Raw genomic sequence first — 26,683 nt, 5'->3', positions numbered from 1 at the left:
AATGGATTAATTTAAGCTGTAAGAACAGTTAGCAAGAAGCCTGCCACGGCCATACAGTTTGTAACCAATATAAGTCTGTGTTTACTTGGTCGGGTTTGAGCGGCTTGGGACTGGCGGGTGAGAGAGGTTTGTCCTGACTGTGGGCCAGGCAGGAAAACTCTAGCAACAAAGAACAACTATTTTTTGGTTCCCACCATTACTCATCCTCCTCTTCTTGCACCTAGTTAACTTGTGTTCAGCTGGGTTTCCACCTTCTCTGGGAAACCTGGCCTCCTGCGAGTGCACCCCCCCCATGTCTCCCCATTGCAGTGCTCAGCACACTGAACTACTATTGTGGACTACAGGAGCTACCTTCCTCCTGAGCACTAAGAGCCCAAGGTCACATCTTCTTAGCTGCGGCTGCTCCACCGTTGGCTTAGCACAACAAACATAGGAATGCCTAGATGTGCCTGTAACTCCAGCAACCCAGGAGGCTGAGGCAGGAGGATGGTGAAATTGGGACTAGCCTGAATTATACTATATAGTGAGACTCTGTCTTAAAGTGAACTAATGGCTATGGGTGCTCACTTCACGCCTGGACTGTACTGGGTGGTTCATGTAGACCAGCTACCTTCCTTTTCATATAAGCTGCTGAGTCAAACCCTTATTGTCTTGAATTCACAGAAGGGGCAATGGAGGAACAGAGAGCCCGAGGATCATCGTCAACTGTCTCTCTGGGCACAGAACAAGGGCCGAGCAGGGGCTGGGTGAGAGTGGGCTCGTGAGGTGCAGAGGCAGAAGTGGGCGGGGCCAGCACTTCTCTACTCCACTTGCTTGAAGCTAGCAGCCCCTGGGAGAGCAGGAGATGGGAACAAGATCCTCCCTGGGGCTGGCCAACAGGAGGGAGGGAGTCAGCACTGTTCAACCAGGACATGATTTTGGCAATGTTTGGAGATATCTGGGTTGTCGTAACTGGAGAGGGGGGACTGCTGTCTGCATATGGTGGGCAATGCTCAGGAAGTTATGAAACATCCCACAAAGCACAGGGAAGCAAAGAGCTAGACAACCAAAGCCTAATACAGTAGACTAATACCCCTGAGCCACAAGGGATCTGCTCCAAGACACCCTGTGCACACTGTCTACCTAGAACAACAGAGAGTACTGAGCCCAGTATACACTATGTTTGTTCCTGTACATACGGCTGTGACTTAAGAGATCAAGTGAGCCAGGCCTGGTGGCTCATGCTTGTAACCCCAGCACATGGGGGCAGGAGGATCACACGAGTTTGGGGTCTGCCTGTGCAACACAGTTTAGTAGCCTGGGCTAGAGTAAGAACTCGAGTGTTTCCGTTAACATCTCATTGCACGTTCAGCTTCCCTCTGAGAAGCAGCCTTGACAGCTCCTCTTTGGCACTCCTGTTGCCGCCCCTTCTTGGATATCTGTCAAACATTTAAAACCAGGCCCTAGACACCGAAATCCTGCAGGCCCCACCTCCTTCCCTAGAGGCCCTCTCCTCCCAGGCAGCAGCAACCACAGCCATTTCCACAAGGGGGCGCACTTTCTCCCCAGCCAGGACATCCACCCTGGTGTTTCTCAGCAGCACACAGGAAGGGCCCTCCCTCTGTTATTAACCCAGGCATGTCTGGCCTAAACAGAAGACAATTTCAGCCACATTCACATGGACCCTAGGAATCCCATATTCTTTCTTTCTGGATCGTCCGTCCCTCGAGTCAGGAAAAGCAAATGATTCTATATTCATCTTACAGATGAAAAAATGGAGGCATGACTCAAGGACAGGGGCTTATTCTTAGGGTGACAGAGGCCAGGCCTTGCACTCCGACTGTGGTAGACATCAGGTCACCACCTTGATGTCTCCTATGAGGACTGGGGTAAGAGCCATCTACTGGATAGACTCCTTCTCAATCCTGAGAGGTTGAATGCCTACCAGTGTCTCTGGAATGAGCTGGTCCCTCTAGCTATGGATCTTACGAGTTCTTGAGCCCGGCTGCAGGTAGTTACCACCATGACTCTGGGGGTAAGCTTGGGCAGCTGAGGTCTGAACTAGCTCTGACTCCAAGCCTGTCACCTCTGAGCTTGACATCCTCTCCAGGTGACCTCATCTACAACCTCCTAGAGATGACCCCAGTGTCCAGGCCCAGACCACACCTGGCTGTAGCTTGAGTCTCAATCAAGTACCATTTCCATGCAGAGGGGGACATTACCTGGACATCTGAAAAACTCATTAAATTCAGATCCTGACCTCAACTTGTGACACATTCCTTGTCTCTTTTTCTTGGCGACTGGTACTCTCCTAACATCCTGAAAGTCAGACCCATGGGAGTCTTCTGGTCCCCTCCTCGGCTGCTGCTGGGCTCTATCTGGGTCATGTTCCTCCCTGTCACCACCATGGACCACCTTTCCCCAGGTCTCCTGCAATGTGCCTTCCTCACAGGGCTTTGCATGGCCACACTGGCTTCCCTCCAGTCAACAGACTGCAGAACTGTGATCTTTTCCCCAAAGCGCACACTGGATCATGACAGCCCTTCATTGCACCTACCCCTCCCACTACTCTCAGGACAAGGCCACCTTCTTTCATATGTAGGGTCTGCAGGGTCCAGCCCTACTGAGCTCACAGTCTACCTCGGTCCCTTCAGGGCTCAGTGATTCAGCTAACCTGGGCAGAGGTTTTGGTAGCAGCTGTTTGGGGACAGCTAAGAAACAGTCATGTTCCTAAGATTTCCATTCAAGTGATTGACTTTCCTGAAAACCATGGTGCATAGGGAGTGTGGGGTGGGGGTGGGGGTGGGGGGACTTTCTCGGTGCTACACACACACACACACACACACACACACACACACACACACACACAGAGGGGTGCATCACTTGCAGCATATGCAAGGTGCCTTCTGGGAACAAAGTCCAGGGACCTCATACACCATGCAAGCCCACCCCAATCTTTATAGACAGGCAGGATGGTGCAGATGCCTGCCACACACAAAGCTCTTTATCCACATCCGGCTTAGGCAAGGCTTGGAAAAGAAGACTTACTTATGGCAGGCAGGATGCATTCATCCACTCAGGCACCATTTACATCTCCTGTGTACTTTGCCTGGCTGTCCCTCCTGCGTGACACTCTTCCCCAGACAGTCATGTGACTCCCATCCCTTCTTCCCTTCTCTAGGCCTTTGCCCCAATGTTTTCTGGTTAAAAACTGGACCCAACCCCTCCTTAGGAGATAGGTGGTTAATGGCTGCTGGGGAACCAGGAGACATTTAATTCAGTGGTGTAGCCATGGTAAGGTGACCTGGGCCCTAGCACCCTCCAGTCAACGGACTGCAGAACTGTGATCTCCCAAAGGAACGCGTTCCTTTTCAGCTCCCAGGAATCGGTGTGAAAGAAATCCAGGTAAGATGGTAGGTCCGGGAGCGAGGGGAGAGGAAGGATGGTAAGAGGTGATGGGGCAGAGAGAGCAGCCGGGAGCTAAGGACAAGCCTCAGGCTGTCAGCAACACACGGGCCCCAAGGGACTTGGTGTGCTTGTTTGTCCTGGGTGCCTCCTATGAGGTGATGGAGCCCCAGCGGGTGCCTTAAGCAGCACCAAGCCTTGGGAGCTGGGGAGGAGGTGAGGTCACACCACCTGGGCTTCTCCTCCCAGGTGCTTTCTCAGGGACAGGGGAGAGCTGGAACCAAGGTGAAGGAAAGCTACAACAAAAACAGAAACTAAAGAAAGAGAGTAAAACTCAAACGGGGTGTGGGGCGGGGCCGATTGGTAGGGTGCTCGCCTGGCTTGATGGAAGTACCACACAAAACCCGATGTGGTGGTGCATGCTGTCATCCTAGCGCTCTGCTAGGGGAGGCCAGACGATCGGGTCAAGGCCATCCTAAGCTACAGAAGGAGTTCCAGGCCACCTTGGGCCACCTGAGATGCTATCCCAAAATAAATAAGTAGCAGATGGGTAATTCTATCAATAAATCATTTTAAAAAACAAAACAACTTAAAATAGGCAGAAGACACCAAATCACTGAGCAAATTTCAAATAAAAACTCTGTTAAGTGGCATAGCAAAAGAACAGCACATATTGTTACCTTCACTGGCCAGACTGAGGTGGCCTTTGCAGGAAAAGGAATGTGACAGGCCCCCAAACAACCCCCAGTGCCCCCCCACAGATGCCCCACCCACAACCGAAACCTGTCCACTAGGCCCTTCTTGAAGCCATGTTCCCAGACCTGGCGCATACAAAGACCACTGTCCAGCACAGCAGGGAACCGGAAGCATAGCACAGTGTCAAAGCCTGGCTCCCTGGACACTGTACATACACACAAAGCAAACACACACACAAGACTCCTCAGGCCTTAATGATCGAGTGATCACTATGGAGAGAAAAGAGGCCAAGGAGGGAGCCTCAGAGTGTGCAGAGGCAGGTGAGGGCTGTAAAGTGAAGAGGAAGGCTTCAGATGTAGCTGTGTGTGAGCTGCCCAATGTGGATCTTGAAGACGCTTGGCTCTTATAGGTGGGAACAGCATGTGCAGAGGCCCTGAGGTGTGGCGTGTCTAAAACACCAGAGGTGGAGAGGAGCAGAAGGGAGGATCTTGTGGGCCCTGAGGGAGACGAGCACTTGCTTGTCCCTGATGTGACAGCGGTGGGTCTCCAGGGACACAACTGGGGAGATCAGCTAGGAAGAAGTGATGGAGGTCTGGCCTTTTCCGACTACTGGAGGCTGAGCTGTGGGAAGCGGCAGGTTTGTACACACTGAGGTCGTGGCAGAGGGAAGCCTGACCTCTAGCAATGTCAGGGCTGAACCTAGGGGTATGAAGAGAGCATGCAGTCTAGCTTAGCTCCAGAGCAGGATGTGTCCATCCTGCTGACACGGGTAGGGGACTCCAGGGACAGCCAGGCCCAGGCATGCTCGCCAAGGGGTGAGGGTGCCTGCTGGGTTTCTGCCAGGCCTTCCCCTGGCTCACCTCTCTCTTATGCACAGACTATGCTGGGTCTCACATCAGATGCCTTACCCAACTCCATACCTGTGTGACAGTTCATTGGGAATCAGTATTGGATATTCTGCATTATGCCAGAGGTAGAGGGGAAAGACCAAAGTGAGGGAAGACAAGCCTGAGACGCTGAGAATTCCTGTGGACTGAACGAAGGAGCCACTTCCAGGAATGTTGGTCAGTTGGCACTGTGGGCCTCTCCCATTCACATAAAGCCTCTCAGGCTGGGAGTCCAGCAACAGAACTGGAGGACAGGCCCACACTCAGGCCTAACTCTGAAGGCCTCCAAAAGATGCCACAGGAGACTCACCTGAAAAAGGAGTATTTCAAGAGGGGGTGGTAGTGTGACGACAACATTCGTGAGCCAAACACTGGGGCGGGAGAGGGTGCTATTTTAGGTCCTTGCAGGAGTTGTTTCAATCCCCTGCGCTGCAAGGCAGGGCTGCCATGACCTTGCTTTATGGGGTCAGCTTGGTGAAGGCAGCAGCTGTCAAAGTTTACAGGGAAGCGATCAAGATTTGAATCCAGAACCATGTGCTCCCAAGCCGATGTGCACCCCTGATACAGGCCTCACAGTAGTGGAATGAATGGTGCTTCAGGGCTAGGCTCCTCTTCCCTGGAAGGGCTGCACAGACTCTGGAAGAGCAAGCTGGCTCCGCTTTGAAATGGCCCTGTCCAAGCTCAGAGGAAGCCAGGAACGAGCTAACTCAGGCGCTCAAGGGAAATCCTGGGATGCTTAAAACACTCAAGACTGAGCTCACAACCAGACATTTGAACTAGCCCCCTTCCCTGCCCTGCCCCCCCCCCCCGCCCCGCCCTGCCCCCAGCTCAGCACTGGGATTTTGAGATCAGGCTCTGAGAGCTGGTAAGCTCCATACTTCTGCTCAACATGAGGTCCACAGTCTGGCAGCACAGTAACCATAGGCAGGTGGGGCCCACAGATGCTCATTCCCAATAGCCCTGGGCCAGAAGCTTTAAAGGAAACCAGAGGGGAAACATGCTGAAGATGTGGGGACCTGCAGCTGGGGACACGAAGGTGTGAGGCTTTCTGATCTGGATTAGGGTTGGTGTCTAGACTGTCTGTGAATAAAGTGTCTCTGTGTGGACGTGGGGAGGAAAACGCAGGTGGTCCTTGGGGGCAGAAAAACACTGGCCCTGTGGGGTGGCCAGATGGCTCAGCAAGTAAATAATACTTGTGATGAAAGCCTGAGTCCCCGAGTTTGATTCCTGAAAGTCAGATGCAGTGGCGAACATCTGTAATGCCGGCACTCCTGCAGGGAGATGGAGGAAGGAGACAGGAGACTCACCTGGACGCTCACGATGTGGAAAGTTACCTTCTCTGACCCATACATACATCATGGAATGAGCACACCTGCAAAACATACATACACACACACACACACACACACACACACACACACACACACACACACACACTTAAATTAAAAAATTGCTGGGCCTGGATGGTTGTGACACCTGAGATCTCTCTGGTCCTGTGATGCTGGGGCGAGCTACAGTTGACATGGGGATCTGACAAGCACAGCGTGAACTCTTTTATGGGTCTCTTTATTTAGTATCTCCTTAAACACTGTAAGATGGTCACGCCCTTCTTAGGGCTGAGGGGACAGGAGCAGAGGGGTTACGACCTCCTCTCCACTGACAATTTCCCTTCCTTCCCAACAGGCCCAGCAAGGACCTCTTGCTCACCTAAAAGATCCATCTATTAAGCTCTGCCTTGTTGGGGCTTCTGGGTCAAACCTGTTTGGTTCGAACTTGAAATATCCAGTATGTGGCAAGCTCCTAACACCTGACCCAGTTAACAGGAAGGCTGACAGGGCAGCCAAGCCTGAGGATCTCAGCCAGTGGGGAAACCCGTATGGATGCCTCCCTTCCAGCTAGGACAAAAGAGGCCAGCCTAGTACATGGTTAGATCAAGAAACTGAGCCAGAGAGCGCAAGGAACTTGGTCAAAGCAGTGCAGTGTGCTGTGCTCTTGGGAAGGGGGCTGTCATTGGCTTCGGAGTCATCTGGGCAAAAGCGGGTGGAATGTAACCCTAGGAACACAGAGGGAAGCTTGGGAGTCAGGTAATGGTCCTGATTGGATAAACTCTCCCTACCGGCTGAGCCCAAAACGCACCATTTGCAAAGAAGCCAAAAGGCAGCCTGTATCTGTTTGTTTCCTACCCATGGGGCCATCACTGCCCTGGAAGGGACAAGTCCACAGCAGGTTCTCTATGCAGTCACACCCACAATGTGCAGGTTCCCACTCCCAAGAGTCAAATTCTCCAGGAGCTGGCTTCCCAGAAGGTTTCACTCATTGCCAGAGTCCTCTCCGGAACATGGGACATGTGAACACATCTGCAGCTTCAGACCTCTCCCAGAGACCCCCCTACTCCACCTAATGCTGCCCTTTAGTTTCAGGGACATCATCTCTACAGGAATCCTGCTACTACTGCCTATGACACGTGCAGCTCAGGCAGAGAAGCCTGAGCCAACATAAGAATGATCTCCCCAACCTCCTCCTCTCCACATCTCTCTCTATAACTTCCAGACTCTCCTTCTCCTTCAATTAAGTCAGAACACACTATTTACAAAGAAAGCCAAGAAGAAAATAAATATATGTGCCAGGAATGCTGATAGAAAATTAGGTTCCCAGTGTGGGATTATCTAGAGAAGGACAGTCTCCCGGGACATCGCATGGAAACACTTTTCAGTGACAGTCCTTTGGAGATGTGAGACATCACTAGCACCTGTCTTTGAAAGCTGAGCTCAGCCAAAGATGTTAAAAGATGAGGTCAACACCAGGGGCAAAGCAAGGCTCAACCCTTCACAGGATTTGCTGTTGTTGGTACAAAGGTTCTCGTAAGATTCACATGGCATCAGTGTTGGCTCCAGGACTCCAGAACTTGGCGTCAGATGCCAATGTTGAAGATGGTTCATCACAAGAACAAGCCCAAGGCTGATCTTACACAGCTGAGCGGCTCATGTAGGACTTTCTGCTCCCGCCTCCGCAGAGAAGCCCATGTTCCTGGCTAGCAGAGTGTCCTAGACACAGGGTTGACACTGTCATTGGAAAGGCACGCTTACCATGTGATTGCATGGGCATTAGTCAATGGGAAAGGAGCTGCCAAAGAGCAGGGATATTATGGGATGGGGGCCAAGTTCCACCTCCAGCTTGTGTGCCTTCCCTCAAAGCCCTCACCCTGTCTGGCGCCAACCTCAACAGTTTAACCTGCTCCACACACTGGAGATGATGTGGCCTCAGGTTGTTCGTCCCACCCTGAGCTGCTCTACCAGCTCACTGGGTGGAGACCTTCCAGAAAGGCTCCTCCTGGTTGGGACAGACAACTCGGCCAGTTAGACACTACTCAGTACTTGCGGAGCCCAAGGGCTTGCAGCTAGGTGGAGGCAGGTATAGAATGAACAACATTCCCTCCTCCCCCCGTACTTCTTTCCCCTTATCTGCCCTAGCTAATGGGGACTTGTTCGTTGGAATTTAATCCTCACCAAGAGCTGTGAGATGGGTATGCCAGCCTTTCAGAGAGGGTAAGCACCTTGCTGGAGCACAGACACCTGGCCCCCAAAAACCAGGACTGAAGCAGTATAGACTCCTAAGGATAGGAGGCAGCTCGTTACTGACCTAACTTGTGTCCCCCACTGGCACTATGGGATGTAGCTGTGAGCAAGGATCAAACACTGCATGGGGGGTAGGGTGGAGATGGATGGATGTTCTCCAAGGAGATGAAGAGGAAGAACATACGATTTAATTGTACGTGTGCTCACTTGCATGTGAAAGACAGGGGGCACACTTAGGTGCTGTCTACCTTGTTTTTTAAGACAAGATCTCGCCTTAGCCTGAAGTCACCAACGATACTTGGCTAGCTGGTCAGGGAGCCCCTGCCTGCCCAGTGCTGGGACACAGCTGAGCAGTCACTGCACTTGTCCTCATGAACAAGGCTACTTTCATTAATGACTCCTGGGAAGCAAACACTGGGCTCAGGATTTACAGAAGCATCGAGCTATACAGTATGCTGGGACAACACCAAAGGCAAATGAGTCTCAACTGTCATTCTGTCCACAGCTGGTGTCACAGCAAAAGGTCAGAGTTTTTCTGGGACCTTCCTTCCCACTCTCCTAGCTCCTGTGCTTCAACTCCTGAGGCAACAGTGGACACGTGATACCCAGTGACTTAGGAGACCTGTTTCCTTCATCTGCAGCATTACCCTTTGATTCTGTCAGCTGCTTTATTACAGCAGCTCTGACTCACAGGTGCGATGGAGAAATCACCAAGGTAGGTGACACTAGGCTGTGGATTAAGGCTTTGGAAACAAGTCCAAACACAGCCCTGCCAAGTGCATACAGCATTGTGAAATCAGTCAACGTAGACATCAACAAGAAGAGGCTTCCATGTTCTGGGTGAAAATCTCAAGACAAGAGGAGTGGGGTCCCCTGCAATGCATTCTGGGTGGCTTCACTGAAAAGGGAGCCCGTGGGTGCCTAGTGTCAGGATAAAGTGGGAGATGGTCCAATTTTTAGCTCCCAATGCTAGAACAACATAATAGAAAACTCTGCAAGCCTATGTGGGTAGCTCAACTCCCGAGACTTGGCTGAGGCCTAAACTTGCCTGAAAGGACTCAGGTCTGTGCTACGGCACCAGAGTGGGCTGTAAAGAAAGAAGCCAAACTTACTAGTGCCTCTGAATGAACGAATGGTGTTAAGCTGTTCTGACAGCACCTACAGTCTCTGTTGTTTACTGATCAGCCGTCATGTTTTTTTATGTATGTACATGACTAAGTACACACATGGGTGCATGTGAAGACCAGAGGACAAATCTGAGTGCCAGCCCTAGAGATGTTGTCCACGTCCTCTGAAATAGGTAATTCTCATCGGCCTGGAGCTTGTCAGCTAGGTTAAACTGGATGGCCACTGAGCCCTAGGGAATCCACCTGTCTCTGCCTCCCTGTGGGTTCTGGGGATTGAACTCAGGTCTCTGTGCTTATAGGGCAAGTACTTCAGCCACTGAGCCATCCTCCCAGTCCACACCATGAACGGTTACCCTCAAGGACTGCATACTGAGGCACTATCCCTTCAGCCAGGTCTGTCATGGCATGGCTGTACAAAGGAGCCTCTGCCTCTCACTAGATTTTAATCATTTCAACAGCTCCAAGAGTCACATTTTAACCCAAAACTTCGGTACTTTCATCAGGAGGCCTGTGAAGTGGAGTAGCTCTCACACTTTAACCAGCCCTAAACACTTCTTTTTCTTCCTTTATCCCACAAGTACTGAGTCTGTGTAGGAGCTTGGGCTGTGGCAGGTGCTGGGGAAGCATGGGAAGGGAGAATGCTGCACCAAGCCAGCCCAGGTAATGACTCAAGTTCCTGTTTCCTCCTCGGGAAAATTCAAAGGACAGACAAGCCAGAGAACTCTCAGTTCTACCTCAGCTCTGACTTTCGGAGAGTCCTGGACTTTGAAGCTGCCCCTAACTTACCTGTCACTAGTGGGTTATAAAGAGAGGAAATGTATGTGAAAGCACCTGAGAACTGAACAATACTCTATACCAAATAGAGATGGTAAAAGCAAGCGGAGTGCTGAATGACAGCTGGGAGGAAACTACACAAGAGTAATATATATCCTTTTAGGATGAAGGGACTCTGTAGTCTGGTTACGGCTCACTTGGGAAGCTAATTTCAAAGTCCCAGGGGTTATGATTCAGTATATTTGGAACCTTATATAAACTTCTCGGGGGCCCCGGCACACAGTCACAAAATGGTAGTCTCTTAAGCTGAAGTTAACAAGACAGTTCATGCTCAGCAAAATACTACCCTCACCTAAGCAGGTGTCAGACACAGCTCGGAATGTCACCACAGTAAGACACTGGCTGGCAGTGTCACTAACGGACCCCATCTCTAAGTTTAAAAGACGCTTTAAAGAATGTAAATGTTTTGTTCACAATAGTGATGGAAGTCATTCTGTGCAGCGAGCGGTTCATCACCATGCCTGGGTTCAAACCCAACACCACTGAGGACAAGCAGCACAAGAAGCTTCTTCAGCAGCCCCCTCCCTCCAAAAGTCCCTCAGTGACCATCACCATGAAGACTGCTCAAGCACGTCCCACCCATTTCACAGGGAGTCAGTTCCTGAATGTCACCTGGCAGATGCTTGGTGATACCTCCCAAGGTTATGTGACCTTGGTGGGTGTTAACAGTCACTACCAGGCCTTCCTAGGAGCCTGTCACCTTCATTAACACTCACAGCCCATGCATGGAGGCCTCGTTCTACAGAGCAGGCAACCCAGGCTAGGCCAGCAAGCGCTCATTACTGACAGAATCACAGCAATTCAGCTGGTTCCTCCAACTCCACTGACACAAAACCAAGTTTTGGACAGTGACAGAGGTATCAAGCGGCCATCAGGCACAGTTATATAAATGAAGTGACTCTAATACAAGACAACCAGGTGGCTCCACACTGCAGCTTGCACAGCAGCTGGGAGGTCAGACGTGGCGTCCCCTTACACCGGTGTGGGACAGGATTCAAGTACCGTCATCTTCCCCTGTTACCTGTAATGAGAACTGTGCTTCCTTCAGGTCCTGAGAGACCTCAGAGTGAGGTCCCACTATGCACTCAGAAGAGATGCCATACAAGAAACAGTGGTTACTTTTGTTCCTCAACAGAATTGGTGCATTCCAGGGGTTAAGCCCTGGCACACAGGAATACTCTCTGGATCCACAGCAAGATGCAGAATACAGCCCTGGATCCACAGCAAGATGCAGAATACAGCCCCGGATCCACAGCAAGATGCAGAATACAGCCCGACACCTGACGGCCTACACGGATGTTTTCCGATTAGCAGGAGCTAGGAGTAGGACTCAACACATCCAGTCATCGCATGGAAACAGAAGCTATCTGAAAATGTTCCTGCATCCTATCTGGGCTGGCAAGGGCTGGGCCTGATTATAGAAAGTGAGGAAGAGGATGCTACTACAATAAAAACTAAATCAACAAGGCTTAAATAACTTCATCCCAATAAGGAATACTGAAATATATCTCATCAAAATACTTATCTGCTTTAAATGGAAAATGTCCTTAAGTACTGCTGTGACAACATCCAAAAGCCGTCATACATTCTTTTTGCTAACCTACACATGCCTCAAAGTCTAGGATGCTATGAAGTGAGTCCTGTTTAAAATTTACATTTATATTGATGCTAAGACTCAATAGATTACTAAAGTAGAACTTTACAGTAAATGTCTGTCTAAATACTGATAGATTCCTGCTCAGAATATAAACCTGCATTTCAGTCCCAGACTCTGTGGCTCCCCAAATGACATTACCGTCTTGCTCCATCCAACAGCTCAGGGAGCACCTATCACAGGACCCCTGGAGCTGCTTCTTTGGCTGGCTTTCTGCTCTGGTTTGGTAGCTGAACACTAATGTCTTCCATAAGATGTTTATGTTTCTTGTAACATCTGCCTGGATCTCCTATCACTCTGCATCAAAGGCTTGAAAAAAGACATCCAGCCAGCACAAGTGGGGCAGAAACCACAGTGTGTGCAAATCCTATTACAGAACTATTTCCAAGACCCTCGTGGCTCAAAATTAAATCTGATCTTTTGGAATTGCATTAAGTAATTTAATGCAGTCATGTGGAGCTTAACCAACCCCCTATCTCTAGTTTTCTTGCTTAATCAGAAGTAAATGAAGCTTACAGAGACCCTTAAGGCCCTAACACTCTTAAAATACAGGAGGAAGAACACTGGTTTAGTTCCCACCACATGACAGCTCACAACGCATGCACTGTACATACATAAACACAGGCGAAACTCACACACAAGACAAACTTGAAATAATCTTTAATACCACAGGCAGATCTGATTTTGCATGTAAGGCAGTTTGCTGAGGTTGGAGGAGCCTAGGCTGGCCTTCTTTGGGGGCTAATACACAGTTGGCCATGGTCTTCTGGCAGTCCCCCAACCGACTTCTTAAGAATCACTGTTAAACACAAAGGGCATGATGCTAACAAACTTGATTTTACATGCATGAACTGAGTTTCTGTTGCCGTCAACTGCTGAAGCAGAAGGTTCCTCTGAGCCTAGTCTGAAAGGAGGGACCGGCTGAGGGAGATGGGGCCGAACTGCCAGCCAGGGTAGTCCCTCAGCTGTAAGTGTTCTATGTTTACTAATGGCCAAGTCTTTAAAGGAGAAAGTACCAGGATGGCTCCTGAGATCAACCCTAACAATTCTTGAAGAGGAAAGGGCACTGTGAAGAGAGGTAAAACAGGTAAGTGATGAGAGAGCAGGTGTGAGGCAGTGCCCTAAGGCACAACCTCAAGACTTCAGTTGGCAGCAGTTCATGCCTTCCCTAATCACACCCACTCACAAACCTCAGTTTGGTCCTATTTTCTCTTGTGTGAGACTGGATGCTTTATATCTGGAATTTTAATGCAACACAGATGTCATCTTTACCCTCAATTTGGATCTATTATTTGGTATTCCATAGCACTGGCCACTTAAGGTCCTAGTGTGGAACAAGGTCTGTGGCAGGAAGGCTCAAGGCACAGAAAGGAAGTGGCTTAAAAGGGTCTGAGGATGCTGTGGCTGCTCCTGCTCCCCTAGGATTTACACGCACCCCAGTCCTGTGCCACCAGTGCGTATGTACCCCAGTCCAGAGCTCAGGGTTCAGGGACTTCTGCAGAGTGTGCAGGATGGTCGTGAGGATTTAAGTGTGCAAACAGAAGGCTCAAGAACCCACAGATCCTCTAGGGATGGAGCTACACACTCAAACTCTTGTTCATGGGCTGAAATTAGCCAGAATATTTAAAGCAGAAACTGTCCAGCACTCCTGGGGCTCATAGTCTAAGTTGAAAGGGCTCTTCTAGTGAACTGCAGAAACCCTGGGCCAGAAAGGATGTGGCTCTCTCTTAATGGCCTGCCCACACTTCCAAATATACAACAGTGCTCTAGCAGAAAGTTCACTGGGACCAGATGGGCAAGTGACAATCTCAGGCTGGTATCAGGGAGGAAAGGCTAGGGGCTTCCAAATCTGGAAAGTCAACAGACAAAACCATTCTCCTTAGCCATCAGTCAAGTCCTTAGGGCACCTGCAAAGTGGCCTGTATATTCACATAATCCTCTCAGTCTACTTGTGCTCTAACACATTTTCAAAGTAAACTACCCTCTATGAAGTTTTTGGGTTTTTTTTTTTCTTTTTTCTTTCTTCTTTTTTTTTTTGTGGTTTTTCAAGACAGGGTTTCTCTGTGTAGTTTTGGTGCCTCTCCTGGATCTCGCTCTGTAGACCAGGCTGGCTTGGAACTCACAGAGATCCACCTGCCTCTGCCTCCTGGGTGCTGGGATTAAAGGCGTGCACCACCACTGCCCGGCAAAGTTTCTTATAGACATCAATTGAGTACAAATGAACCTCAATATCCAAAGACACACCACACGTAAAGTGAACCTGGATGACAGTAAGCATTGAGATCTAAGTATGAAAATCTGCATTCCCCAGTCATCAGCACTCAAGCATCAAGTTGGTTGCACCTTTCTCATCAATCAGTTTGGGGGACGATGACATGAGGACAACACCCCAAATACGAAGTATGATACCAGAGGAAAGATCACTAGGAAACCACAGACTCACAGAGGTCAGCAGTTTTTGCTTTGCTTTGCTTTTTGGGACTGGGTCTCACTATGTAGCCCTGGCTGGCTATGTAGCCTCTGACTCCTGATTAATGATATGCAGCGCTGCACCTTCCTGGGGCCAGGATTTTTGTTCATTCTGTTGGCTAACATACATTAAAGTACCTAGAATGGAGCCTGGCACATGTTAAAGGCTCTAGAAACTATTCTTGCAGGAAGTACTTGTCACAATGGAGCTTACAACAGCCAGAATGGGATCATCCCTGGAAATGACGTGCGGGGCCTCCAAACAGTACAAGGGACAGAAGGCTCTAGTCGTTTAGCTTTTTTTTTTTTTTCTCTTTGAGTGGAGACCTATTAAAGGTCAGACACATGGTCTCTGAATTCAAGTACTGATGGTACCTGGACGTGAGGTATTGCAAAGGAAGTCATTAGAAGTGTGTGTGTGTGTGTGTGTGTGTGTGTGTGTGTGTGTGGGTGTGTGGGTGTGTGTGTGTGTGTGCGCGCGCGCGCTCATGCATATGTGCGTACGCATGCATAGGGAAGCCAAAGGTCTAGCAGGAGTCTTCCTCTCTTGATTCTCTGTCTTAGCATTTGAGACAGTGACTCTCTTTTAGCCTGGAGATCGTTTAGCTTTTTAATGTTTAACAAATATTTCACTTGGCATAAAAGGTAAGAGGAACTGGAATGGAACAGCTCCTGCTTTACCAGATGGACATGGATGGCATGGCTTCTTGGGAGCTCTCCCATTTGGCAAATGTGTCTGAGGTTCCAGTGCCTCTGTCAGAGCCAGGGACACCATGGAGAATGGGAGAAGCACACCCTGTTCTTTACCAGTGTGGGTGGGCCAGCATGCAGGTCCAGCAACAGTCCACTCTTTGCTTTCTGCACACTGGAAACTAAGATCCAGAAAACAGCACTCACCCAAGGCTAACCCACCAAACACTAGGAAAGGACAACAGTCCAATGAATGAACCCTAAGCAGACAGGGTGGGAGGGATGCTGCTTCTCTTTCTCAGAGTACCTCCAAGAGTAGCTTCAAGATCTGGCTTCCTGGCAGAGCACTGTGGTGCATCTGCATGCAATTGTGTACAGCATTTACAAGAACAACTGCTGAAGGCATTTCCAACTTCCATCACCATCCCCTCCTTCTTACTGGGTTTCTTAGAACCTGGTGGGTAGATTTATGAATACTTGGACACTTAAGTTGTCAGGCCTGCAGTTCCCTCCCTAGAGGAAGGCCAGATAGTGGGCTCTGGGATGAGAAGTGACAGAGTGTCAGACTACAGGAAATGCCTCCTATACACACACATTAAAGCCCCTGGAAGAAACTTAACACAAGCTTCTCTGATTAATGCCTGGGAGCAGTCAATCTGGAAACTAAACTACAGGCAGCTCAGATGCAGTTGAGACCTCAGGTAACAACACCCCCAGGCCTTTGAACTGTTCTCATAATCCACAATCTTGATCCAGCTAAGTGTCTACCCTCTTAAGAGGAATCAACTGCAATTAGCAAAACCCAGTTGACGCCACACAGACACAGGTAGAGAGAGGTCCCCGGTCAATGGCTGACTACACAGACTACACACCAAACAAGGTCCAAGTAGCCTGCTCCCCCTTACGGACAAAATGCAGTCCTTTCACAAGTGTTTACAAAGTGTTTATTGGTTACAATGATATAGAATGTGTGTCATCCAAGTCTCCTCTAGTTATCAGGTGTTTTAAATAACATGAAAAAAATCTTTCTTAGCCATCTAACAAGCAGAGGATGCATCCATTCTAAGAGGGTAAAATAGCAAACATCACTCTTGGATGTTTGTAATAAACTCTGTCAAGGCTACATTGGTTAAGATCAATGACCAATCCCTTTTGTAGGTCAAATGGTAAATTTTAATGTTTCTGTTAGAATAGTCTTTATAGCACTCTGCAACAAGAAGCAACGAAATAACTAACAGCACACTTCGGTACAGCAGACACGGTCCAGGTTAACAACGCAAACAAAAATATAAGATGTAAATCACAGCATACAATTGAAGCACCCAAAACAATTGGAATAATTTTAAATATTTTATTTTTAAACTGCTACAAATGCTTTATACAGTATTTTAACACCAAGTCTCCTTAACAGAAATGTAACAAAATGGGAATGACAGTGAAAGGTTAAAGTGGCACAAATTCATCAAACAAGTATTAAACTACAAATTTTAAGAGGTAGATTACTTTTAAGGTTGAGTACAAAACACAGCATGAATAAAATGTAGCCATTTTCCACCTACTCAGTCATGAATTTGGGGGAAGCATCAGGACTCGTGGAGAAGTGGTACTGATCCACTTCAGAAGGAAGAGGCCAGTCTGCTGCTTTCAATCTACTGAGACTGAAGTGTAAGGCCTGGTGTGCTGATACAGACAGCTATACAGGACTGGATGCTTTCCATATTCTGATACACTGCTACATAGCATCTCATAACACAACAGCTATAAATTAGTGCCAGGCAGTGAGAGGATAACATCCACTTGGGATAAATAAACATGACACTGATAGAGCCATAAAAAGGAGTCCATATCCAATCTGGCTTCCTCTGCATTATAGTGGCAATCTGCTTGTGATTTTTAAGAGTCAAGGGGTAGAAATCAGCTAAATGCCTCTCTGTGTAATACAGGCAGAAGAAAGGAAGGCATCAAGGGCTGGTGTGTAAGCAAGCGTTCTGAAGTGAGTGCACCCCATCAGCTATTCCTGAAACTACAAGGACCACTGATAAACAAGAGCACTTGCTTTGCAAGGTTCAGTTCAATCACTCCCTTATCTGCTCTCTGCCAGACTCAAGGGCCACACTCAGAGCTGAGTTGCCAGTCCAGTGATGTGGAAGGAGCCAGTTCATCTAGCCCGTCTTATGGCACCCTGCTCTTTGGATCTCAATTCCCCGAGAGCCCAGTACACATGTGAGAACACACCAAAGAGACTCTAACCTGACTCTAACCAGGGCAAGAAGCCTGCTGGCAAGCAGCTGTATGTTCTTGCAAGCTGGGTAGAGTTCACGTCCTTTGCCGTAGTGCTTACCCTAAGTTGAGAATGCAGTACCTTTTAGTCAGTTAAGGTTTGTTTTGTGGGAGTGGGGGCTTTTCTACAGGAAGTTCCTAGAAAATAAGAAAACTGAAGATAAATGACAACATAACACAACCTTATATGAACTGACCATGTTAAAGAAACAAAAAAGTGAAATGACTATAAGACAAATGTCACTAAGACAGAAACACATACATGACTCTTGAGTTTTAGAAACTCCACACCTGCTCCAAAAGACACAGGGCTGTTTCTCACCCATGGTGGGTGGGGCTGTCAGCGGAGAGGGGTACTTTGTTAACTCAGCACTTGGTGCTGGTGGTGGAGAACCTGTCCTGAAGCTGCTTCTTTTCTAGCTTTCTAACTTCTGGACATGGGGGTGGGGGTGTTGTGGAAAATGTTGCTTGGATAGAGCGGCCCTTTGGATTACAGGGAAGAACATGGTAAGAATCTGATTTCCTCTCTGGCAAGGAATCCTCAGCAACATATCCAAAAGCAGTAGCAAGAAGGCCCAAGCAAACTGTGCTACACACTCAGGACAAGGGTCACCTGCTTGTGTGTTTGTGTGTTTGTGTGTGTGTGTGTGTGTGTGTGTGTGTGTGTGTGTGTGTGTGGTTTTGTTGTGAGAAAAGCATTTGGAGCATATGGCCTTTTACCCCCAGAATGGCATATCAGCTGGTGCTCCAGGCAGTGGCCAGCTGATAATCTGTGGAGTCCTGTGCTCAATGCTGTGTTCTGGTTACATGCATGTGGCTGGTGGCAGTCATGTCCTTGAAAAATTGCAGAACCCTACGATGGCTTTCAAATAATCATGGTTTGCTGCAATCAACAACAAGCAGGAAGGAATGAGTTCCAAGTTCTGCAGAGCTGAGGACAGCAAATCCCTGCAGCACGGGAGTTTGCATCATAGAGACTCTTATAAGCCAACTGAGAGAAACACTGGGGCAGAGGACCACTGTCAGTAAACAAATGTTCCTCTCTTGTCAGCATACAACACACAAGCACTAAGAATGAGCTCAATCTAGTCTGTATCAGCCCTGAGTTAGAGAACACCTGGAGTACATATGTCAGCAGCCAAGATTCCTACTGTTGTCTACATTTGCGATGGGATACTAATAACCAAAACACACTCTGCACAAATGCCCAGTCTTATGTCTAGACAGTCAAACATCATGTTCCATTGGACATATGGCTTTTAATTGTCCAAAACAGTTCATGAGGTTGTAGCCCCAATGGCTGATGCCCAGCATCCTGTAGATCGTCTACAACGCAGGGGCGATGACTCACAGAGGAAAAGGACTAGCCACCGGGACATCTACTGCACTGTCTATTACTGAACACACTGCTCATGTTTTCGTTATCCGTTCCTTTAAGTGATTCTTTTCAGACCACCTTTAACTCCAGCAATGTAACTCTGTTAACTACCAAAATAGCTTAAATTTACTGGAGCAAAGATGAGAAATATATTTTGGGGCACTTTAGCCTTAAAGAGTCTTTACAACACCAGGTAAGAGTGAAACAAGTGAACTTATACATGCACACTCAGCTCTTATGTTTTCATACATTTACCCTTGAAAAGTCTAAACAGGATCCAGTAAGAAAGGAAATTCGTTTAGAAAATACTAGAACAGAGTAGATTCTAAAGCATCAACCACCTGGAGGTGTTCTGCATGGTAACCCACAAAAATGATGGTTCAATAATGTTCCATTGGTGTAGAACTCTCTAGAACAGAGGCCAGTAACAAGCAGGGAGTGCTGATGACTGAAAACAGTGCTTTCTATCACCACAACCAACTTCACAATGCCACCTATGCACCAGTATGGCCAAAGATGACCAGATCTCTAGCAACTAACACTCAGCACATTTTGAAGTACCTTTAAAAAATTCCAGTCATTCAGTGCTACAGTAAATCGTTGAAATCAGCCTTTGTTGGTGCCCATTATCTAGAGCTTTCTTCTGCTATGCTTCAAGGCACACTAGCACCAAGAACTCTACCTGATCGTCATACAGTGACACTGGAATCTTTGTATGCTTAGGTCTTCTCCAAAACAAGTCACTCCACAGCTGTCCCTCATTCTTTGTTTCCAACACCCAGAATTATAGCCATGACAGTCCAGAATCAAAGCAGGCTGCATACAAGGTGTCCAAGTATTTGCGGAGATGCCTTCTGATGGCCACTGACTAGGGACATGGGAACATTATGTGGGAATTCCAAGTGTATATCAACTCAGCCTGAGAAATCAATGTAACAGATTGAACTAGGGCCATAACATCATCCTGTCTGTCCCTGAGAACCATTTGTAATGTGAGGAGAACATGGAATAAGGCAGTAAGGTCAACTTAGATGAAATGAAATCTAATGTTACTGGGAAGGCACTGAGCCTCAGGGCCACAGGGCCCTGCCTCCCTGCAATCTCAGTACCTATTCCACTCTTCTTGCCCATTGGAACCTTGACTGCTGATCACACTATGGCTGTAAGCAGAGGGCTGGAGGGGGAATATAAGGCATTTTTAAGATACATGGTATTTTATTTTTAAGCAACATGGTAAATTTTTAAAATTCAAACACTAGCAAATGGAAGCATTAATAATAAACACAGTCTTAGACATTAGTAAGTATGCTTAAGTCACAAACTACTATAAAAGAGTGCACTGTGGTTGCTAATGGACTTGTGACCCACTTCACCCTAAGGAATGTAGGACCAGGAACCAACATGAGTGGCACTGAAACATTGCTCAAGATGTGAATTAAGAGAACCTCATCTTTTCACATGGGGAAATGGGTTCAAGCTCCATCCAGAAATTAAAGAAATGGTACCACTTTGTGAGTACTAAGTCTGAAATAAAATGTATTTATTCATCTGTACAGCAGCCAAAGCAGCAAGGGTATGCTACAAATTATGCAACTGCCACTTTGCTAAAAAGCTCACGTCAACATTTTATAGGAGGGGGAAACAAAACCATCCTCCAGGCCGGCTACAGCTCTCCTGGCGGTCCTCACCTCCCCGAGCTCAGGGCTTACCTCAAGTCCTTCAGCTCATGCCTGGCACTGCTGTCCTCTCTCCTGCTTTCACTCAGGTCTGCAGCAGCTGCCAGCTGAAGGCTTCTGGTGATAGGGCCCCCACTCCGCTCTCTAGACTTCACTATGAAGCGGTCTGTTCTTTTCTTACTGGCCACAGCAGTCTTGCTTTGTACAACAGCTTTGCTCTTCTGCACTCTCACATGCAGGTTTCGGGACGATTTGCTTGAGAGCTGAGCACAATGACTCTTGGCAACAGCCTTGGATTTTTTGCCCTCAACATGAGTAATTTTGGCCATTCTTATAGGACTGGAGTTCCTCAAGGATGAAGAGCTTGCTTTTTTGGATTTGACTGAAGCTGCAAACTTGACATTCTGTCTGGATCTGAAGGATGAGGAGGGCAGTGAGGCTTGGGCAGGGCCTGAGCTCCGAGCTCTGGTCTTGCCTAAGGGCGCCTGCGTGCTCTGCATCTTAATCTCCGTGTCTGCGGTCCGTCTCCGGGGATTGCTGCTGCTGTTTCTGTCACTGCTGGCAGGTGATGCGTGGCCACCTTTCTTAGATGAATGGGAAACTTTTCTTTTGGAAGGAGAAAGGGGTTTTTTAGGACAGCTGAAAGCGGCGTGCTTATTCAGGCTGCCGATGTATGTGAACTCCCTGTCACAGTAAGGGCAAATGTGCGAGGATATCTCAGAAGTGTCCTTCAGGTCTGTCTTCTGCTTTGCAGATCTGTTCTTCTGAAGGATCGCTTTCTGGACCAGCTGATTTTTCTTCTTCAGTGCACTTAGCTTGAGCTTATTGGGAGACACTTTGCTGAGTTCAACATTGAAGCTCAGTCTCTTGGGCTGCCCCATCCGTCTGAAGGCGTTTTTCCCAGAGTTGTCTAAAACCACCACTCCGTTCTTGGGTTGCACAGTTTGTTTCAGGGGCACTGGGTTTTTCTTAGGGGTGTACCTCTTCTTGTCACTTGCAGATGCACATGCCAAGATATGTTTGTGCAGCTCAGGCATATTATCAACACCCTTTCCACACTTGGTGCAGCGAATGGCAGTGGTGAAAGTCTGTGGAATATTGTGGGTAGTGAAGTTTGTGGCCGTTACGCCAATACCCATGGGGTTTCGATGGTGGTATTGAAATGGAGGTGGTTTAAAGCTCGGGTAGTGCTGATTGAGACCAAGTCGGACATCTGGATCTTTCGTCTTTATTCCAGAAGCCATTATTTTGATGGTCGTGTAAAGCTCTTCAGAGGAATCATTTAACTCCTCCTCTCTAGAAGTTTCCAAAGGCTCTTCTGGCAAACTCTGCATATGCTCCACATGGGCCTTGCTGGGGTCTGTGAAGTTCTGGGGCCTCAGGGTCCCACTTTCAAACTCGTGATGTGTGCACACCTCATCTGGGTGGAGATCTCGCTGGTGCTGCTGTAAATTGCACAAGAAGGCAAACTCTTTCTTACACACAGAGCACACAAAGATATTCCCAACTCCGTGAAGCAGAAATCGATGCTGTGACAGGTCAGTCTTACCCTTAAAAAGCTGCACACAAAACTCACATTTGAAGGGCCATTCTTCAGCATGAACAGATAAATGTTTGGTTAGATCTTTAATGGAAAGAAAAGGTGATTCACAGACATTGCAAACAAAGTTTTTGCTGAAGGTTTCTTGGACAACACTCTGTCCACCTGCAGGTGGGGCCTCTTCCTTGGGTTTCAGACCTTCACTCTCTGACTCCTCCTGTTTGAAAGTTATTGCAGGGAGAGATGCTTCCAGGTTGTCACCAGAGGAAAGCACAGAGGACACTGCTGAGAGAGGAGGAGGTGAGGGGGATGTGGAGGAGCATGAAGAGGAAGAGAAGGAAGAGGGGGAGGAGGAGGAGGAGGAGGAAAGTGTCGGAGGACCAGGGGACGCAGCAGACATGAGGGGCTCCACAGGAGGAATGGGCGAGGGTGAAGGGGACACTGTCGGGGAGAGAACTGGGAGAGGAGACTGGGCAGTGGCCTGTGAGAATGGAGAGGGGCACTGCTGAGGAGACGCATCTGAAGAGGGAGTGGGGAGAGGGACAGTTGGAAGGAGGGGAGGCGGTGGAGTGGCAACCGTCAACACAGGAGGGCACGGGGGAGGGGAAGAAGGCTCTGTGGGGATCAAGAGAGGAGGCAGCTGACCCGAAGACAGGGAGGCTGTCTGTAGAGAGGGTGATGAAGGACCAACAACTTCTGGTGGGGACTCAACAGTGTGGGCTGAGGAACTCAAATCAGGACCAAGTTCAGGATCTGGCTGTGTATCTAGGGATTTACAAGGACTTGGGCTTCTGGTCACCTCTGGTGTGGTTTCTGTAGGTAAGCTAACACCATTATACTCATTGAGAAGAACCTTTTGTAGCATGCAGGTGGTTGGTTTCTTCTTCTTTGCAGCACCACAGCCTGGCTGTGCTGAATGGTTCTCTTTGAATTCCTTGCCTTCAGTATCACAAGGCTTTTTATGCACACTGAGATCCAATACAGATTCCCATGGCACTGGAGTCTTGCCTGTGCCCTCGGACTTCTGTTTGACCCCGCTGGATAAATCCAATGGCTGTTGGTTGCACACACTGCTGAAAGTAGAATTGGCTGCCCATTCTTTTGTTATTTTGTATTCATCAAAGCAAGGAGGGCTTCCAGTTTCTCTCTCATCTCTCCCAGACAAACTCCATGCTGGAGAGTCACTATGATTTTCTAATTTGGGTTTCTTGGAAGTCAGAACTGTATCTGTCCATGCTGCTTTCCCATCACTTGGTTTCCCAAAGTCTCGAAGGGCAGGGCTGTGCTGTGGAGAACTGGGTGGAGAGCTGGTGCGCCTCTTAAACCTACTAGAGGTCACTGGTAACATAGACGCAGGAGCGGAAACGCACACGGGACCTAACTTCGGAATCTCAGCCGCTGAAATTCCTGCAGGAGGAGTCAGTTTGTCCTGGGTCTGAAGAAGCTGCTTGAGCTTTGAAGATAAATAGACACCCTTCTCTTTATGGAAAGACACTACCTCTGTTGTGGACATGCTCAGAGGCAAACTTAAGGAACATGAGGGCGCTGTGGAGTCAGAATCTGCTTCAGCTTTAATTTTGGGGAGCACAGGTGGACTGGCAGTTCTCCGTTTCTTAGACTCACAATTTGTGCTACTGGGAGAGTCTTTGGGAAGATCATCTGTTACAGAGACCTGGGTGCTCTTTATATTTTGAGTAATTTCCACTGTTACTGGGGCAAGCAGACAATCTATGCCATATAAGTGTGCAGAATTAGACTCCATCTCAATCACATCACAATTACTAGTGCTGTTGTTGGTCTGAATCTTACCATCAATATAGTAATTTAGGTTTTCAGAGATGTTGCTTGAAATGTCCATGATGTAGACATCGTCAGCGTCCCCCTCCTCCTCTGGCTCTGTGCTTGGTACATAGACATTCTGGGAAGGTGGGGCCTGCTCTGCTGGTGGCTGTGGCTCTTCCAGGAGTCCTCCTTTTCGACGGACACCTTTGGGAATCAGATGGCGTTCATGAACCCTGCGCTGATGTCGTCTCATATTGGTGTGAGTTCCAAATACCTTTTTGCAATATTTGCAGGGATGAAGTTCTTTAACTTCGCCGTTCTCTTCCACAAAAGATGAATTTATTATTTCCTGGGAGGCTTTCTCTGAGTTCAATATCAGACAGTCTTGTCCAAGTTGAGGTGGACTTGACTCATTTTTAGAAGTGACATTTTCCCCCTTGCCATCATCTAGGTCCTCTGAGGGCTGTAGTGTCATGCTAGGTCTCCTCTTTAACCCCGCTTCATGGCGACGTTCATGCCGTCTTCTGTTAATCTGTGTGCCAAACGCTTTCCCACAGTACTTGCACTTGAAAGCATGATTGATTGTAGACATGTGGATATGCATGTGACGTTCAAGGCCCTGCTTGGTTGCAAATTTTCTTTCACAATGCTGACATGGAAACATAAATGTTTCAAACGCATCACCGTCGGCCTCCTCTCTAGTTCTAGAGATGTGGAGAAGAGGGGCCATGTCTGGAGAGTCTTCAGAAGTTTCATTTGAAATGCTCTGTGGTTCTTCTAATAAATCCTCTGGCTTTTCTTCACATCGTATTTCTGGCTCTTTCACAGAGCTTTCATTCAGCATGTCAGCTTCTTCCTCCCCATCTTCTTCCAACTCCTCCTCCTCTTCCAACTCCTCCTCCTCTTCCAACTCCTCCTCTTCTTCCTCTTCCTCCAGATCATTGGTCTCACAGTCTGTGACTTCTTGTTTCCCATCTGGCTCTGGCTGTGGCTCGCAGGCAGGGAGAGGTATGACCACCTGTGGAACTGCATCCTGGCTGATCACCTCAGGAAGAAGGGCTGGCTGCTCAGGTGCGGAAGCCAAAGGCCTCTTGTCCTCTTCCTTAGGACCTAGGGGCACAGAGGAGCAGAAGCACAGAGGTAAGGACACACTGGCTATGTGTGATCAACTCCTATGACTTCACTGCCAGAAGACAGTAAGATATATGAGCAAGAACACTCCATTTATAGAGGTAGCTGGTGCAATACCTTCCACTGACTTAACAAATGAAAGGGACTGCTTAGCACCGGGGAACACTCCGGACACTTCAGGACAAGCAGATCCACAGGGTACTGAGCTTTTTGTTTACAAAAACCATAGTGCCTACAATGGTGTTCGAACAGTCAGTATTAACTGTAAGGAGACTAGTTGTAAATTCCAATTTCTCATGATTCAAAGGACTTGCTGAACCTATCAGATTAGATTCTTGACAGTGTACCTAAAGGATGAAACCAGAACTCATTCTGATATAATCAGTTCTTCAAGTCAAAGAAACTTTCTATCACTTAGAAGCCTAATCTAACTGTTATGAATCAGGAACACTTCACTGAAGAAAACAGCAATCTCCAATTACTTGTGACACTATATGCTTATTCACACCTAAAGTCGACAGTCCAGAGGAGGGCTTGCTAATGAAGCCACAGCTGAGCAGAGACATAAAGAAAATAAGCCACGCAATCGCCTGGTGGACAGAATGCCCTGGGCAGAGAAAGCAGCAAATACATGAGTTCTAAGTCAAGATGGCACTAAGCAGGTTCAAGATTGGAAAGGCTGTAAGAGAGGGTTGGGAAAAGGCCAGGAGATGAGATTAGAGGTAACCCAGGACCTAGATACCATGAGAAGCTAGCCATCACCCTGAGTCAACAGGGAGGTGGTTCTAACAGAGAAGTTATATGGCTCCACTTTAAAGAGAATCAATCAGGTTGCTCACTGGAAGGAAAATGGAAAACCTAGGTGGGTAAGGGAGGGAGGTGGTAAGAAGAGCTCATTGCTCTAGGAGAGGTGCAGGACGGTGACATGCAGGTAGTAGGATGGGGAAGGGGGTGGAAGTAATCAGACCCTGGGTACTTGTATTTGGAAAATGAAGCTGACAAAAATGTGCTTATTAACTGGCTGTAATGAGAAGCCAGAAGACTGCAGGAAACTGCAATAATCCGGCTTACCAACCCACAGTGACTACAGGAAGAGCAGGGATATCTATGTACACGTGTAGACATGTGACAGAGAGAAATCATGAGCATACTTAGGATGAACTAAAGTTTAGGGTATGGTAATATAGTTGTCCCACTGAAGATATTAAGTAGAATTTCATAAGAATCTTGAGGTCAACACAGAGGCTGGGACACCTGCCTATACCCAAGTCCTCAGGGGAGAGAGTTTAATGAGCAATGAACTTTAGACTACCTAGAAAGTGGACAGGCAAGGAAGGACTATATCCCAGACACTGAGAGGGTGTTATGGCTAATGTCTCTGTGAGCTTGACCTACCTAGAAAAAAGGAACATCAACGGGGAAGTGCCTCCAGTATATTAGCCTATAGGCATGTCTGTGGGGCATTTTCTTGATTGATGGTTGATGGTGGAGGGGCCAGTCTACTGTGGGCAGGGCAAGCCCTGGGCATGTAATCCCAGGTTGAATAAAACAATGTAGCTGAATTTGAGCCTTGAAGCAAT

General features: G+C 48.1%; 1 protein-coding gene across 5 annotated transcripts in view; it reads right to left on the bottom strand.

Moving 5' to 3' along the window:
• Prdm2 (PR/SET domain 2) overlaps window positions 1-26,683 on the bottom strand; it is a 112,532-nt gene that overhangs the window by 6,026 nt on the left and 79,823 nt on the right. For all 5 annotated transcript variants that reach the window (XM_052718892.1, XM_052718895.1, XM_052718893.1 and 2 more), the window contains one exon: window positions 20,684-25,082. In XM_052718892.1, the coding sequence (XP_052574852.1) occupies window positions 20,684-25,082 (4,399 nt within the window). The remainder of the gene's footprint in view (window positions 1-20,683; window positions 25,083-26,683) is intronic.

The sequence above is a fragment of the Peromyscus californicus genome, unplaced genomic scaffold (genome assembly GCF_007827085.1).
Source record: "Peromyscus californicus insignis strain IS unplaced genomic scaffold, ASM782708v3 Scaffold_5__1_contigs__length_169319896, whole genome shotgun sequence".
In the NCBI taxonomy this organism is placed as follows: domain Eukaryota; kingdom Metazoa; phylum Chordata; class Mammalia; order Rodentia; family Cricetidae; genus Peromyscus; species Peromyscus californicus.
Note: the sequence above shows the minus strand (reverse complement) of the source record. Positions and strands in the feature narration are given on the sequence as shown.